Source organism: Panthera leo, chromosome D3 (assembly GCF_018350215.1).
Source record: "Panthera leo isolate Ple1 chromosome D3, P.leo_Ple1_pat1.1, whole genome shotgun sequence".
NCBI lineage: Eukaryota > Metazoa > Chordata > Mammalia > Carnivora > Felidae > Panthera > Panthera leo.
The window spans coordinates 77,232,379-77,248,026 of record NC_056690.1 but is presented as its reverse complement, the minus strand read 5'-3'; the positions used below and the strand labels follow the sequence as shown (position 1 = coordinate 77,248,026).

General features: G+C 46.1%; 1 protein-coding gene across 3 annotated transcripts in view; it reads right to left on the bottom strand.

Annotated features, from left to right (window-relative positions):
• MALT1 (MALT1 paracaspase) overlaps positions 1 to 15,116 on the bottom strand; it is a 62,022-nt gene extending 46,906 nt beyond the window's left edge. For all 3 annotated transcript variants that reach the window (XR_006195537.1, XM_042911469.1, XM_042911470.1), the window contains exons 1-2: positions 14,712 to 15,116; positions 4,809 to 4,975 (exon numbers count right to left, since the gene is read on the bottom strand). Coding sequence is in view for 2 of the 3 variants with exons in the window: in XM_042911469.1 (XP_042767403.1) it covers positions 4,809 to 4,975; positions 14,712 to 14,983 (439 nt within the window). In the remaining variant the exon portion in view is untranslated. The remainder of the gene's footprint in view (positions 1 to 4,808; positions 4,976 to 14,711) is intronic.
• Between the last annotated feature and the right edge of the window lie 532 nt (positions 15,117 to 15,648).

Here is a 15,648-nt window from a genome sequence, read left to right as displayed (position 1 = left end):
TTTCTACATAAATACGTGCTCACATTTAAAATTTAAATGTTCGTAACAGCACAGTTCTGTTCCTTCACAGAACTATAAAGAGAAGATGATTCTGAACTAAAGGTATTTTGCAAATGAGTGAATAACAGTCAACCACCTTGGCTCCTGTCTTAAAGACAGTAAGAATAATAAAACATAAAATTTTGGTATCAGAAACTAACAGTTAAGTGTGCTAAAAGGCATTTAAAAAAAAAAAAAGTGAAGTGATGTGAACTAAAAAAGGTGTGGGCCAAATGGAAAAGACGCCACTGAAGAGATCTCAGCCAGAGCTGTCCGATACGTACAGAGAGTGAAATCTGGGATTCATCTGATGAAACCCATGTAGACAACGTTCGTTCTCTCTAACCATCCCCCATCGTCGAGGCTCTGCTTAACAAATTCTGGGTCAGGGCATCACTTCCTTGGCAGCCATTTTGTGATCTACAGAACTGCATAACTGAGGGGGCCTATAAATCTACTCAACATGTTTTCGCTTACAACAGAAGACACACACATCTTCAACTGCACATCTAGGTTCAGTATTTGCAAAGGATACAGATGCCAATACTGGTCCCTTGGAGTCAGGGTTTTGGGTCCTTTAATGAGAAAATAAAGGTCTAAAAAAATGGTCTAAAAAACCATTATGGGAGCTATGGTTCAAACAATGTCAGCACCCACTCAACGCTCCCACTCCCCTCCAGTTCCCAGTGAGATGAGCAAGGGAATAAAATAGGGAAGCAATGAGTGCTGGGAAATGGGGACGGGCACCATCCGCACATAAAAACCGTATGCAATTTTTCTAACATAAGGGACAGGCCAGGTAAACTGGGAGTGGGGAGCAGCTAGCCAATCCACGTGCTGTGAAAAAGCCCAGTTAGAGAGAGAAAAAAAAAAAAAAAGCCCAATTAGAAACAAAGCAGAAGAGGGTAAACCTCAATCCTATGGGGCTCCTTCAGAAAATGTACTAGGTGTCAGAGCCCATGGAGAGCACGAAGTTAGGGGTGAGTTACCCTTGGCTTCTACCCCATGCTCAGTGAGGGGCCATTGAGCTTGGCTCCTAGTCAAGGGATCGTTCCAGTTAGAGGCAGGGGGACGTCTGCCCCAGCTACTTCTTGGCTACCAAAACAAATATGTAAAAGAAACCCAGCTTCTCAGAAAAAGAGAGAAACTCCTTATTACAGCCCTCTCTTATGGCTATCTCTGGCTGTCGGTTCACAAACTGGAACGGAATGTGGCAAAATAAGACTCAAAGGAACCTAAAGTTTCCTCTTATTTCTGCATTTAGGTCTGAAAGGTCTGTTCAGAGGTTCAAAGCATCTTGGACAGAAGTCACCCTACTCACCAAAAGCAGACTTCTCTATGGAGACAAGTCATTGGACTTTCTGTGGTAGTAAGAAACTACCTTACCACAGAAAAGAGAGAAAATACGAGGATCTATTTATTTTGTTTTTTCACCAAGATACAGGAATACACTGAAAAGGAAAAACTGAAGATCAGATAAGACTTGCTCTATACGCACTTGTTTTTACAACTGTGGAGGACGTGATCATTGACAGCTTTGTTTTTCCTGTTAGACTATGAACCTTTCCTAGGCAAGAACTTTGGTTTTAATTATCTGTGAATCACAGCACCAAGTACAACGCCTGGAATGGTAAAGGTACTGGTGCACAGTATCATACGATACACTGTTTACTGAACGAATGAGTAAAATCCCCAATTAAGTGGATTGTATCAAAGCTTTCCTTCTTAATTACAATATTTTTTATTCTCAATATCCTTATTAAAATACTAAAACTGTCTCTATAATTATTTTTTTAAAAATTTATTTATTTGGGGGTGGGGAGAAGAGGGAGAGAGAGAGGGAGAGAGAGAATCCCAAGCAGGCTCCGTGCTGTCAGCGTGGAGCCTGATGCGGAGCTCGATCTCACAAGCTGTGAGATCATGACCTGAGCTAAAACCAAGAGCTGGACGCTCAACTAACTGAACCGCCCAGGCGCCCCTCTCTGTAATTCTTACATTTCTTTATTCTGGTATCTGCAAATATAGTTTTATTTTCTACTTATTTATTTAAAAAAATTTTTTTTAATGTTTATTTATTTTTGAGAGAGACAGAGACAGAATGCGAGTGGGTTGGGGCAGAGAGACAGGGAGGCACAGAATCTGAAGCAGGCTGCAGGCTCCGAGCTGTCAGCACAGCCCGACACGGGGCTCGAACTCACGAGCTGTGAGATCATGACCTGAGCCGAAGTCGGACGCTTAACCGACTGAGCTACCCAGGCACCCCTGCAAATATAGTTTTAGATTATTCACGTAAAATGTACATAGAAAGCTAACAATAAATTATTTCTTCCTGAAGTTACTGAGCATTATTCAGATCCTAAAATATGTCCTCTTAAATCAATACTTAATATTCAAGTAACAGCTGATTCCCAAAGGATACTATACGGCTAATATGACATAAAACTTCACAGAAACAGTGCGTAAGTGTTAACATAAAAATGTTAACATAGAAACTGCTTTCCTTTGCCTGTTCTCCCCTCAAATGCAAGAAAGTCCCAGGGGATAACTCTCAAAAAGCTTGTAGGCCAAATATCAGAATGATCTGCACAGAGGAACACCCCCAGTAATGTGCTAATCCTACCATTTGGAGAAAAACACAGAGAGCAGAAACGGACCTGTCAAAAGCAGGGGAGACAACTGATGCTTGTTAGGTCGGCTCTGCATTCCCTGCTGGGTTGTCAAAAGTCAAAATCTAAAATAGTCAAAAATTTCGGGCAGATCGTTACACATAAATAAATATGTGACTCAAGTTCAGTAAAGCCCAGCTTCACGCATGGAAACTTCAAAAACTCAGAAACCCGAGATCTCAGGCCAGTGATCCAGCAGAAGTCACGAGATGGGAGGCCTCTGCGGTGGTGGGGAGGCAGCTCGAGGCGACATTATTCCACACCACTCTTGCAGGTCCGCCAGGGAGAGAACACTTACTCTCATTTTACAGACTTGGCAACCAAGAGTCAGAGAAATTAAGTGTGATTATTGAAAAAGATAACGAGATCTAAAAGTTGTATTTACTTCCTGGAGAGGTTTCTTGCGTTTTCGGAGGCCCCGCTATGGTATTGTATCAAGTACGAGAACTTAGAAGCTAACTGAGTGCCCCAGACTGGCAGATTTCAATCGTCACAACGTCTGAGTCCTAGTCAAGGCACAGGGGATATAAAAGTTAACAAATGTCGCCTCACGAAGAAGTTCACCCACTGGTGACAGACAATGTCACTGAGATGCGGGCTGCATTAGCAGGGGTTATTTCCGCCCCGTCCCTCCTGGGAGGAACAGGCATGTCATCAAAAGGAGTTAACTAGAATCAATCTTGTGATTGCTGCCGGGACACAGATGAGTGCAAGGAACAATCAGTAGGCACCCTGCAACTATGCAGAAAGTCACTCTTGGAAGGAAGCCAATAACAAGAAAGGAAGGGCAAAGATGAAAACAAACCGATTCCTTGAAAACACTGTCTCTGGCCTCTCTTGAAGCCCAACCTGCTTCAAGACTTTTCAGTGAGAATTTATTCCCTTCATTACGCCGAGCTGAGTTGGGGTTTCTGGTAAACAGAACTACCACTGCCGTGTGTCCCCAATTCCCGAACCTCAGAACTAAGTAAACAGTAAGATCTGAATTGTGTTAAGTTAAAAATATTTTCACAAGTAACCTGGCTACGTAGTAAAAACTGCGTATGTCAAGACCACGTAAACAGCGAGCACAAGTCCTTAACCCATGGCCCTACTAATCTTCTACCGGCTTCTCTGCTTCTAGTGGGACCCGTAATGGCAAACTGGACCCCTGGGAAGGAAGGTCTGCGGTGCCGCTACCATCAGGTGACTTAGATCACGTGGTCTCTCCTGCCTGACTTGCCTGCCCAGGACCGACTCCATGTATAGTTGTAGGGGAGGGAGGCTTTTCCTATTCCTCACACCTGACCCTGGAAGGAAGCAGTCTCACTCAATATTGGTATATTCAGGAAAAAAAAAAACCATGGATGAGTCGATCAACAATTCAAACGCATCATGTTAGCAAAATACTTAAACACTAAACATCTGTCATATTTGCTTTATCTCCCTCATATACATACACGCATATCAATAAATACGTATTTATTTATTTTTTGGGCTGCACTATCTCTTTCTTGTTTTGTTTTTTTTTTTTTTTTTTTTTTAAATAATCTCTACCTCCAATGTGGGGCTTGAACTTGTGATTCCAAAATCAAGAGTCACAGCCTCTACTGACTTACCCCTGGCTGCACTATTTCAACATAAATTACAGAAATCTTACTCCTAAATACGTCACAATTTTTTTTAAGTAGGCTCCACACCCAACGTGGGGCTTGAACCCTGAGATCAAGAGTCTCATCTCTACCAACTAAGCCAGCCAGGCGCCCCATCCTCTAAATACGTTAGCATGCATCTCCTTGGAATAAAGACATTCTTCTACAGAACTACACCACCATTATCACATGATGATTCCCTAATATCTAACATGCATGTTAAATCCAAATTGTTTTACTTGTCCCCAAAATGTCTTCTATCTAGTTGATGTTTTTGAACCACAATCAAACCGGTGTTTCTGTGTTATATTTGCTTTTTGTGTGTTCTTTAGTCTCAACCTGGGGGAGAAAATGAGGCTCCAAACGTTTACATTTTCCAAAACCATTTAACACAATTCATTGTCAAATGAGATATTTTCCTCTCAGTCTGCCTCCACAAACTCCTGGAGAATACGCTAGGAGAAGAACCTACCTGGGGGGCTGAGAAGCAGAAGAACTTCGGTGTGCTCCATAGCCTGCAGGAAGTCACTCAGTTCTGTGACCGTACAACCTTTCTCACCCATTAGCTTCAGTAAACATAGGCTTGGGCTTCCTTCAGGCTCCAAGACCTTAAGAGAACACTGCTCCAAGTCCAGACAGCTGCAAACGACAGATTTAATTCAAGTCAACAACTTTCTCCAACGTGATATGCCTGCTATATGTTTGGCATGACTGCAGGTGTTATAGGGAATAAGCTGCGAGTCGCTGAGTAGTGAAAAGTTATTTACATTATGAATGCTACTGTCCTTTCCTCCTCCTTCTGCCTTCATAGGGGATTCCTCTTTATGCTCTTTTCCAGATCAGCTCCCATGACTACTAAATCAGAAGATCAGGGGCACCTGGGTAGCTCAGTCAGTTAAGCGTCCGACTTCGGCTCAGGTCATGATCTCACGATCTGTGGGTTTGAGCCCCGCGTCGGGCTCTGTGCTGACAGCTCGGAGCCTGGAGCCTACTTCAGATTCTGTGTCTCCCTCTCTCTCTGCCCCTCCCCTGCTCATGCTCTGTCTCTCTCTCTCTCAAAAATAAATAAACATTCAAAAAAAATTAAAAAAAAAAAAGATTAAAAAAAAAAAAAAGAAGATGAGAGAACTCTTTAAACAGGAAGTGAGAGAAATTAGCTTTGATACTGACCAAAACTTTTACTTTAATTTGGGAACAGGGAATAAAAAGATCAGATACACTTCTCTACTCTTTCTTGCACTTTTTATAAAGTGTAATATGACCCAAGAAAGAGGCACAGATCTTTGAGACATCTTGAAAAATGGAAAAAACTTAACATATGGTATTTTATATTAGCAAAGTAGTGTCCTTGTGTGTGTGATCATGCGAATAAAGATACAGAACAATGTATTTTCTGCATGATACCATTTTTTATTAATACGTGTTTTTCTTATATGTAGAGCTAACTTTGAAAAGATGGGCAAGAAACTCGTAGTTGGGATTGTCCTACAGAGGGGAGCCAGTGCAGCAGAGCTCAAAGCTGGACGATTCGCTTTTCACTATGAACCTTTTGTATCGTCGAATTTTCACTATGTGTGCTTATTTTATCAACAATTTTTAAAAGACTATCAGTGCTACTGACGTTCAAAGTACAGTACTTCTAAGCACCTAGAAATACCCTATCGCAGGAGGAAGACAAACTCTGGTCTAAGGGCCAAACCCACCCAGCCACTTGATTTTGTAAACAGTTTTGTTGGAATACAGTTATGCTCCCTCACACATACCTTTACAAACATGGATGGCTGCTTTCCTGTTACAACAGCAGATGTGAGTAGCTGGTCTGCAAAGCTGAACACATGTGCTATTTATATTTAGCTCCTTATACAAAAAGTTTGCTGACCTCTACTCTAAAGAATCTTTAGGTCTCATCCTTTTGTTAAAACGATTTCTTTTTAGTATCACCATTTAACGTACACATGCCATTTCTTTTTCAATGTCATTGTATTCAGTAGGTGTATACAAGGTTAGAAAGCTTAAGACCAGACTGTACAAGGCCAGAAATAATGGGACAAGGAGTACGGACTTCAACCATTTCATAGGAAGGGAAAGCACAAGTATGAAACATGCAAGAGAAGAAAAACAATAAAGTAAAACCAAACAAAACAACAAAAACCCCCCAATAATCTTCCCAAAGAGACGTGACCGACAACAAAGGCCAACCAAAGCCTTTGGGTAATCTCCATGATAGTCTGTAGAATTCGCACTTCACACACCTTCAGAGAGACCTTTCTCTTCCCTACCAGTTTAAATGAAAGTCCAATACCTCTCGCTTCTCTGTGAGGTTGCCCAGACCACGCAAGTCCTCCAAATACACTTTAGACACGGTCTCCTGAGGGTGCTCTTCTCGTATACCAAAGGTTCGCAAACTTGTGTCACGTGGCAGAGAGTAAATATTTTAGGCTTTATGAGCCATACGGTCCACTGCGTGTTCTTCTTCCTTGTCTTTTGCTTTGCAATTTTTCAAATATAAAAACCATTCTTAGCTCATAAACCGGTAGTGGTGCAAATCTGGCTCTCGGGTCATTGTTTGCAGACCCCGATTCTCTACATCTCAGTTGGCACCATTTTGCCTTAAAACCACGAGCTTTTCTTTCATATCCATGTCTTCTGTATCTAACTGGGTCACCGAACTCCTTGACAACAGAAACCCTATATTTTTAACCCCTCGATACCTAAAACCTGTCGTGCCCGTATTAGTCGCTCATAACTGAATGATTACTGAGTGAATTTGAATCGTAACTAAAAAGGCTGGAAGCTAGAGAGATGGAAGGGGTAACAGTATTAAAGCTGTGGCAGGTGCCAGGTCCGCAAGTTTTCATATGACTTGGAATAACCTTATTCCATATTCATTTTGATCGCTTTTATTAAAAGGTCACCAGAGCATTTGTGTAATGGTCACTCAAGATTTATAATTCTGCAGTGAAATTGGTAATCTCACAAATTTAGAAAAAAAAATGTATCCAACCAAAATAATTTCACTGGCAGTATCATCCACCTCATAGGATTGTTAGATAATCCATGCCCCAAGCGCTTAGTGTGTGGCAAATAACACAATAAAAGTGAGCTTTTCTTATGCAATAAAAATACGGGGATATTAAAAGAATATCAATTTCCTAATCATGCTAATTTCTGAAACTGTTTTAGCTTTTCCTTAAAAATGTTTTCGAGGGGTGCCTGGGTGGCTCAGTCAGTTAAGTGTTCGACTTCGGCTCAGGTCATGATCTCACGGTTTGTGAGTTCGAGGCCACGTCAGGCTCTGTGCTGACAGCTCAGAGCCTGGAGCCTGCTTCGGATTCTGTGTCTCCCCCTCTCTCTGACCCTCCCCCGTTCATGCTCTGTCTCTCTCTGTCTCAAAAATAAATAAACATGAAGAGAAATTTTAAAAAAATGATTTTGAGTAGTTCCTAGTTTGGTAACCTGATCATGTCCTTCAAGGCCTCCTGTCTCTATACTCACCATTCTTTTCCAAGTGTCTCAGTTAAATGAATACATTCAATACTCGATTTTTGTTAAATGTGACTCATCATAATATAGGTTAACTGTTCCCAAATTCTGGACCATAGACCAGTGGCAGCCCAATCTGAAGCCCATGGTAAAATGATAAAAATAAGGACGCTATGGGCCGCCTGGGTGGCTCAGTCAGTTAAGCGGCCGACTTCGGCTCAGGTCATGATCTCGCGGTCCGTGAGTTCGAGCCCCGCGTCGGGCTCTGTGCTGACAGCTCGGAGCCTGGAACCTGCTTCCGATTCTGTGTCTCCCTCTCTCTGACACTCCCCCGTTCATGCTCTGTCTCTCTCTGTCTCAAAAATAAATAAACGTTAAAAAAAATTTTTTTTAAATAAAAAAAAAGGACGCTAAGACTGTCTTTTTGTCTTTAAGATGGTCTTTCCTATTTTTCAGTGTTCAAGTGTCTTTTCTTTTATGGAAGAATGGTGACTATAACAATAGAAACAACAAAAGCTGCAGATACCCACTGGTCCTCCATTTTAGGAAATTTTCTTTTGTTAGTCCCTGTAATGTCCAAGTCGAGGAACCAGTATTAGAGATAGCTTAAGGATCACCAATTTTTTTTGAGATAATTAGAATATGAGATTTATAAAAACAAGGATGCTGCAAGCTAAATATAATTTTTTTTTTTTTATGATTCAGAGAGGTTATCAGAATCTGGTATATCTCACCAAATGTAACCAGGTGATGCTTTAATATTTATGCTGATATAGAAAAAAATGAGAAACAGTTTGACGTCTTTCTTCCAAATGAAGAAAGGTAAAACTGAAGTAGACAAAAATTTCCAATACAAGAGGCACAGGAGAAAAACAAGATTCTGTATCTCCTTTCCTTTTTTACTGATTTTCCGCATGGGCACTGGCTTTCAGCAGAGAGGATGCTTATACACATCCAGCCTTTACATCTTTCCTTTTTTAGTTACATTCCCGTAAAGACTGTGCTTTGTAGTGGTTTCTGCCAACCCTAATTTGGAATTTCTCATTTAAGTTAAAAGACTATTACTGAAACAAATGGGCTGTTTTTAGGGGTGCCTGGGTGGTTCAGTCAGTTAAGCGTGGTGACTCTTGATTTTGGCTCAGTTCATTTCACAGTTCGCGAGTTCGAGCCCCATGTTAGGCTCTGCATCGACAGCGGGCTCTCACTCTCCCTTGCAAAATAAATAAATATTTAAAAAAAAAAAGACTATTACTGAAACAAATGGGTTTTGCTTTTTTGTTTGTTTTTTTTTTTTTTATTTTTGAGACAGAGAGAGACAGAGCATGAGCAGGGGAGGGGCAGAGAGAGAGGGAGACACAGAATCTGAAGCAGGCTCCAGGCTCTGAGCTGTTGGCACAGAGCCCGACGCGGGGCTCGAACCCACGAGCTGTGAGATCATGACCTGAGCTGAAGTCGGACGCCCAACCGACTGAGCCACCCAGGTGCCCCAAGGGTTTTGCTTTTAAAAATATTTATATTTACCTTCACTTCAAAAAATATATAGTCAAACAAAACACATTTTACATCCCTTAGGGTACGAACCGTGCATTGCTTTTATGTTCTTTTGCTTCTCTTCTTGGAACATTTACTGTTTGGAATCTTTATTCATTAATTCAACAACTACTTATTAATCACCTAAAATAGGCCAGCCATTTTTCCTAGGTATTGAGGATATGGTAGCAAACAAGACAAAATTCCCTTAACGTCTTGGGTTTTTCTACAGGAGGAGATATACATGTATACCCGCAAAGGCAGACAAACGGAGGGGTGTGTGTGTGTGTGTGTGTGTCCATCCAAAGGTCATAGGTGCTCTGGAGAAAAACAAAGCAAAGCAGATGCACAGGGTAATTTTAAATAACGTGATCAGAGAAGATCTCACTGAAGGAGGTAACTCGTAAGCAAACACGTGAAGACGTAAAGAGCAAGTCATACATTTCACCCGTGGAGACCATCTCATGCTGAGTAAAGAGCAAGTGCAAAGATCCTACTGCGTTCAAGCAAAAAGCAAGAAAGCAGGTGCACCGACAGTGGAGAAAGGGAGGAAGACAACAAGGTCTAAGAGCTAACTGGTAAACAAATGGTGTTTTTACACCGAACTAGAAAAGCAATGGAAGGGTTTTGAGCAGAGGAAGGGTAAGACCCGACCGAATGTCTTAAAAGAATAATTCTTACTGCTATGCTGAGAATCACCCGGGGGTGGGGGCAGAGTGGAAGGTAGGCAGCTATCGGAATGAACCGGCGGAGAGATGACGGTGGCTTGGCCCAGTGCCGGAGCCGCGGAGGCTGGATTCTAGATGCACACTGAAGGTGCACTGGCTGAGGGCTGCTGCCAAAATGGATGTGGTGTGAAAGTGGAGTCAAGAATAACCGTGACGTGGGGCACCTGGGTGGCTCCGTCGGTTGAGCTGACTTCGGCTCAGGTCATGATCTCACGGTCTGTGGGTTCAAGCCCCGCATTGGACTCTGTGCTGACAGCTCAGAGCCTGGAGCCTGCTTCCGATTCTGTGTCTCCCTCTCCCTCTGCCCCTCCCCTACATATGCTCTCTCTCGCTCTTAAAAATAGACATCTAAAAAAAAAAAAAAAAAAAGAATAACTGTGAAGTATGGGGCCTGAGTAATGGGAGGGCTGTGGCTGCCATTTACTGAGATGAAGAAACCTGCACGAGAGAGAGTTTTGCTGGGGAAGACACGCTGAGTTTTGGACATGTTACGTTTCAGATAAGATATCTGTTAGTCATTCAAGAGGAGGCGGAAAATAGGCACGTACACGTAGGAATCCGGGGGGTTCAAAGTAAAGACATGGACTGAAGATGCGAACGAAGAGTCATCCACCTAAATCTGTATCGTCATGAGACTTAAGGACAAACCAAGAAGGGGATTGGGTGAAGACGCATAGGTAAAGAGACACGAAGCCTGACTCCTAAAGCACTCCGAATTTCAGACACCGAAGAGACAGGCCGAAGAGACAGAAACGGGAGGAGATCTCTGCTTTCGGCTTCTCACACGTGTTCTCAGGCCTCTCGTGAACTGAGTGAGGACAGAGGTCTGGGGCTAAGGAGCGCCTTCTGTGTTGGTTTTCCTTGGTCCCCGTCCCCCCGCCCCCGTCCTAAGCTCCCTCCTGCACAGCACGCGCGCAGCGTTGGAGCCTCCTGGGAGCTGTGTCACCTCTGGCGCCTCGATGTTCCGGGCCACCACACAATTTATGTAGCCTGGGCTGGACACTCAGAACCCGCACCTGTCTCCGCCGACAGCAAAGGCTGTCCAGCACCAGGCGGGTTGGGAAGGGCATTAGGGCCGGGTTTGTGTTCAGGGGATTCCCATACGCACACGGTTGTGGGGACCTGAATTATAGGCCAAGATTGATTCTGGGTCACCCACAATCAAATGAAAACACTTACAATGACTCCTGATCCCCGATGGACAGTTCAGAACGGACTCTTGTGGTTTACTTATTAAATGCTCAGCTGGTTTCAGGAGACACGTATAGAGTGAGAAAAGAGTGAAAACAAACAACAGGCGGCCTTTGAAGATTCCAGGGAAAGGCCCACACCCTCACGGGAACTGTTATTCACTTGCACCCACCCTCACGCTTCAATTCCTCCCTCTGACACTGGAGGAAAATACCTCGGGGACTGTGTGCAATCTAGGTGCTCTTCGATCAACAGCATGAAATTACTCTGAAATAACTTGTCTTCCACAGAGTGAACATTACCAGCTTACCTGGCCCCCTCCTCTGCTCCTCTCCAGCCCCCGAAGCTCCCCGTGCTAACTTTCTGTTATGTCAATGTGGTTCAAATTTTAGTAGGTATACGACGGCAATGTTCCCCAGTTTTCTTTCTTTTTTTTTTAATATTCATCTATTTTTGATAGAGAGAGCATGAGCAGGGAAGGGGCGGAGAGAGAGGGGGGCAGAGAATCTGAAGCGGGCCCTGCGCTGACATCAGCCAGCCTGGGGCAGGGCTCGAGCTCACGAGCTGTGAGATCATGACCTGAGCGGCAGTCGGATGCTTACCCAACTGAGCCACCCGGGGGCCCCCAGTGTTCCCCAGTTTTCTAACCTGCAGGGCCGCCCCCACCTCCGACCACCAGTCACCTACTCTGAGCTAATCTTCACCCTCCAGGAAGGCTGGTGAAACCCCACCAATTTCGTTTCAGACTTCGCACCCCAGAACCGTCAGATTCCACGAACGCACGCCCTTTGTTGCTTGTCACATCTTGTGAGGCTACGGCCCTTCTGTCTACACCACCCTCACCAGAGATGTGGCCTCAAACTTTCCTGTTACTTTGTCAAGCAAACCACTCTGGAGTCATCAGCAAAACCTGACTGAAGGCTTGGGGCTCAGGGTGGGGGGGGGGGTACACTGGGCACCTGAAGTCGGGCATCCACACTTCCTCGGTGGTGGCAGGGCCTTCTTCCTTCCTTTTCTTTCCTCCACTGCCAAATTAGGAGTCCTCACTCCCAGGTCCTCAGGAAAACCCAGAGCCTTCCCTAACGAGAGTACTAATCACAAACTAACCAATCACAGATCTGATGATCTGACCCCCAAGGAAGACAACTTTTTGCATTGTTAAGTCTAGAAATTCAGCAATCTATGGACCTAGCATAACAGTATTTTGGATTTTCTTTGCATAGTTCCCTCTCCCTAAAAGAAGCATGTTTGCTTTTTCCCTAGAACAGAAAAAAATTGTGCCATCTGTCTCAATTTTGCAAGTTTACCACTTTTTTTTTTTTTTTAATTTTCAATGTTTATTTTTGAGAGAGACAGAGAGGGAGAGAGAGGGAGAATGAGCAGGGGAGGGGCAGAGAGAGAGAGAGGGAGACACAGAACCCGAAGCAGGCTCCAGGCTCTGAACTTTCAACACAGAGCCTGATGCGGGGCTCGAACTCATGAACTGCGAGATCGTGACCTGACCTGAAGCCGGACGCTTAACTGACTGAGCCACCAGGCGCCCCAGAAGTTTACCACTTCTTAATTCCAACCTCACATCACTACTCCACTCTGTGGCCAAAGAATCCTAAACCCTCATGACTCTGGTTTAACCCCAAACTCTGAAACTCGAGGTCGTTGTGAGAGTTAAAGTAGATAATGTATGTAAATACTTCGTGCACTGGTATACACTAAGTGATCAATAAATGATAAAAGCCCACTGTTGTTATTATCCACACCCAACACAGCAGTTAACATGTTATTTGTGAATGTCCCAGAGTAACAGTCCACTGCTATAGAAGTCTTTGTGAATAGGAACTAAATATTTGCCATCTTTTTATCTTCTGGAACTTCCAGCAAATAATAGGCACTCGATAAGCATAATTCTGAATGAATGATTCCCCTCTCAATTCAAAAGCATTTGTCGTGTCTAAGACAGGTTGTATGCGTAACACACAGAATCTTAAGTGATGCCTCCTGTTCTCAAGGAGTTCATAAGAAATGGTGCAAATAACCGTACCAGACAAAGTTTAGTTACACGAGAAGGTAAAAACAAAACAAAACAAAACTTCTAAGGGGTTCAAAGGCAGACCAAAATCCTAACGATGGTAGAGAGGGGCGGTTCTAAGTATGGTCTGGGCATCCCTAGTGTAGTTCCTAGTGCAGTCACAGGGTCCACACGATCAAAACGGTTTTTCACAGCGACACTAAGATGAGACTTAGCGAAAATTTTCGCTCACTCTCTGAGAAAGCGTACATTGGAGTACCCGGTGTAACGTGACCTGCGACAGTGCAACAGACCCAATGCAGAAGCAGAGAAAAGCCAGTTCTCTGCAGTTAAGGCACAGATCTTCAAAATGTAAAACAATGCCACTTTTCTAATTTATTTTTTTGGTTTTGAAAACTCTGTTTTTTCACAAAAACATGTAATTTAAAAAAATGCTTATTTATTAATTTTGGAGAGAGACAGAGAGAGAGGGAGAGAGAGAGAGAAGTCCAAGCAGGCTCTGCACTATCAGCACAGTGCCCAACGGGGGGGGGGGGGTGGGGGGGCTCGATCCCAGGTGAGATCACGACCTGAGCCGATATTAAGAGCCACCCAGGCGCCCCCAGAAACATGTAATTTCTGCTACCATGTAGAATGGGCTATCCTTTTCAAATAAGCTCAAATATTTTTAACGTTTCTTACTTTTACTTTTTGATACGGTAAATATCACTGCACAGCACATGTATATAACGGATAGAACCCACATTAAAAACTCCCTGGGGTCCTCAATCATTCTTGAGAGTGTAAAGAAGTCCTGAGACCAAGAGTTCGCAGTTTCAAGCCTGGGTGAGAGGAAAATAGTTTTTACTTCTAGCTCAGTGTTCATGGCGAAGTGAAGAAGAGAACCTGGTTAAGTTGGTTTGGAGGAAGGTGGGGAGTTTAGTTTCAGTCTTTCCCACCATCACTCTCTCCCTATTATAAAAACTTCCAAATCCTGCACCCGAGCCCCTCGCTCTCATTATCTCTTGACCTGCACTTCTCCTTCCTAACCTTCCTTAGGTCTTCCAGGTCTGTGCCCGTATCCCGTTCTTTTGTCTGTTAAGTCCTCTGGAATGACTGCCCTATCCTAGTGGTTTCCAGACAGATTTCCTCCTCTCCAACCCCCCACCCGCCGGGTCGATCTCCACTTCTCCCTTTCAGCTCAAGGGGAGGAGGGTCCAACCTCCAGTCTCTGGCATTCCCACGACTTTCCCGACCGAGAGATCTCCCCTCTGCGCCCCTTCCACGCGGGCGACCCCTGCCGCACCCCAGCGCCCGGAGCGGCGGCCCCCACCCCCCCAACTCGCGTGCCCGCTCGCTCCCCCGCGCGCCCCCGGCCCCAGCCCGCCCCGCGTGACCCCGCCCCTGTCCCCACGCCCCCCGCGCCCTCGTCCCTCACCTGAGCCGGAGGCGCCCCCGACTCCCCGCCACCTCGGCCAGCCTCCTCCAGCCCCGGCCCTCGGGCGCTCGGTCCAGGCTCCCGCTGAGCCTCCGCAGCAGCGGCTCCGGAAGACGGTTGAGGGTCGCGCTCGCAGCGGGGAGCGGCGGGCCCGAGGGCGCGGCCGGAGGCGGCTGCGAGGCCGGGGGCGGCGGGGCCTGCAGCAGCTCCCCGCACAGCGACGCGTCCCGCGCCGACGACCCCGCGACGGCCGCGGCTCCCGCCGGCCGCATCGCGGGCCTCGGCTCCAGCGCACCTTCCGCTCGCCCCCTCGCGGGCCCCGGCGCCGCGGAGGCAGGGGCGGAAGGACAAATCGGGCGACGACGCACCGCGCTCAGAGGAGGAAGCTCTGCTCCCCGCCCGGCCGAGACAGGTTTGCCTCGGGGAGCCGGGCAGGCGGGGCGCGCCGGCCGTGCCGAGGGGGCGGGGCTTCGGGCGGGCCCGCCCCCCTGCGCGCGTACGCGCGCCCGCGCGTCTCCTTTGCCCTCGCCGCCGCCGCCCGCTCGCGGCGGCGCGCGCACCGAGGCCGGAGAGGTGGAGTCGGGCCTGAGCCGGGAGGGTCGGGTGGTTGCAGCCGGGGGAGGAAGCGGTGGAGGAGCTACGCCCGGGCGGCTGCGCTCCGGCGAGGAAGCCTGCTACGTCGGGGCTTCCCGAGACCGTGGGAGGAGGATTGCCTCACGCCGAAGAGGGAAGCACGCGGCTCTCCATCGCCGGCCCCCCATCCCCCCACCCCCGGTCGCGCTCAGCTGACTCGGTGACTTGCGTGTGTCCGGCGGCGCTACCGGCACCCGCGCTTGGCGACCCCGTTTTAGGCTTTGATGTGTACGGCATGGCTAAGGGCAGTGGTTCCTAGACGTCCAGATACCTAAAGGAAATTTGCTCGAAATCTGTGCCCAGA